The following is a 1797-nucleotide window of genomic DNA, read 5'->3' as shown; positions in this document are numbered from 1 at the left end:
ACCCCCCGCCCGCCACACACACTTCACACACACACACACACACAACAACACACCACACACACACAACTACACACAACACACAACACACCCACACACACATACACACGCAGCACACCACACACACAACCACCACACACAGCACACACACACACACACACACACACAACCCACACACACACACACACACACACACAACACACACACACCACACACCACACGCGACGCACACCGGCACGCACACACACATTGCTCACTCACACGGGCAAGGAGCAGCGAAGGCACGCAGCCGCAGGCGTTACCGTTCGTCCAACGCGCGTATAACATCCTACATATACGCTATTGTATCTTATATCAATAATATCATATAATATATATATATATATATATATTGATATATATATATATATATATAATATATATATATGGGTGTGCATATATGTCCAAACCGTAAACGACTACGCACCAATCACTGTCGAGACGCGATTAAGATGGCGGCAGAGAGACTCGCACCGACGGCAGTCTCCATACCGCAGCAGTCGCCATCGGTCATGATCGCCTGCCGACGTAAATGCCAAGCTAATGTATGCGTCGCATCGTGACAGGCCGAAGTTTAGCGACCACCGACGCGCTTTCTAGCAGAAACAGATGTCACTGCTCGCGGGCACGCCGACGCCGGCAGCCGTCGACGACGCTGCGTCGTCGTCGGCGGCGGCAGACGTCGCCGTGGTGTTTCCCGCCGACGCCGTATGGCTGGCGTTCACCTTCTGCGTCGTCTACGCAATCGTCGGCAGCGTCGGCAACGTGGCGACGGTCGTAGCGGTCGGCAACTCTCGCAAGCTGCGTCGCAATTCGGCCAACTTCTTCGTCGTCAACCTGGCGGCGGCCGACCTCGTCTTCTGCGCCGTCATACTGCCGCTGAACGCCGTCAAGTGGTACGAGCGTCGCTGGACGCTCGGCGCGACGTTCTGCGTCGCCTACCCGTGCCTCTTCTACGGCGCGCAGGCCGCATCGATCATGCTCATGCTGGCGGTCACCGTCAACCGCTACGTCGCCATCGTGCACAACCACCTCTACGCGAAGATCTACGGCCGACGCGCCGTCGTCGTCGCGATGGTCGTCTTCTGCTGGCTGTTCGTCGGCGCGATGCTGGCGCCGCAGGCCGCCGGCGCGTGGGGCGAGTTCGGCTACAAGAACGCGACATTCTCGTGCACGTTCCGCGAGAACGACGGCGGAAACTCGCAACCGTTTCTCTTCGTCGTCGGCGTCGTCGTTCCGCTGGCGATCATGACGGTCTGCTACCTGCGCATACTGCTCACCGTGCGCGCCAGCCGCGCGCTCGTGCGTCGCTTCAGCGCCCCTCGCCAGGGGGAGCAGCGCGACCAGCGGCGGCGCATCAGGCGCAACGACCGTCGGCTGGCGACGATGATGATCGTCGTCTTCGCGGCGTTCGTCGGTTGCGCGGCGCCGGCCGTCGTCATCGATTTCGCGCTCGGCGACGCCGACCTGCCGACGCTGCAGGTCGTCGGCTTCGTGCTCACGTGGACGTCCAGCGTCGTCAATCCGCTCATCTACGCCTTCTCCAACACCAACTACCGGCAGGCGTACAGCGACGTGTTCTGCTCGCGACGACGACGCGGCGTGCAGCGCTGGGCGAGCCGCAAGTCGAGCACGGTGACGACGACGATATCGACCAGCTCCGGATACAGCTTGTCGCGCACGGCCAGCGCTTCCGGATCCGGGAAGCGGCGGGTCAACGACGACGCGCCGCAACGTGGCGTTGCCGACGACACGCTGTAA

At 60.7% G+C, this 1797-nt stretch overlaps 1 protein-coding gene across 1 annotated transcript; it reads left to right on the top strand.

Annotated features, from left to right (window-relative positions):
• Positions 1–645: 645 nt before the first annotated feature.
• LOC106818132 (G-protein coupled receptor moody-like) lies at positions 646–1797 on the top strand. Its single transcript, XM_014822851.1, has one exon. It carries the CDS (start codon positions 646–648, stop codon positions 1795–1797), a length of 1152 nt encoding a protein of 383 aa, XP_014678337.1.

Source organism: Priapulus caudatus, unplaced genomic scaffold (assembly GCF_000485595.1).
Source record: "Priapulus caudatus unplaced genomic scaffold, Priapulus_caudatus-5.0.1 Scaffold2045, whole genome shotgun sequence".
NCBI lineage: Eukaryota > Metazoa > Priapulida > Priapulimorpha > Priapulimorphida > Priapulidae > Priapulus > Priapulus caudatus.
This window is presented reverse-complemented; position numbering and strand designations above follow the sequence as displayed.

Bases quoted from the DNA above. Each gene is read 5' to 3' on its own strand.
- LOC106818132 (XM_014822851.1), top strand. From the start codon at position 646: ATGTCACTGCTCGCGGGCACGCCGACGCCGGCAGCCGTCGACGACGCT.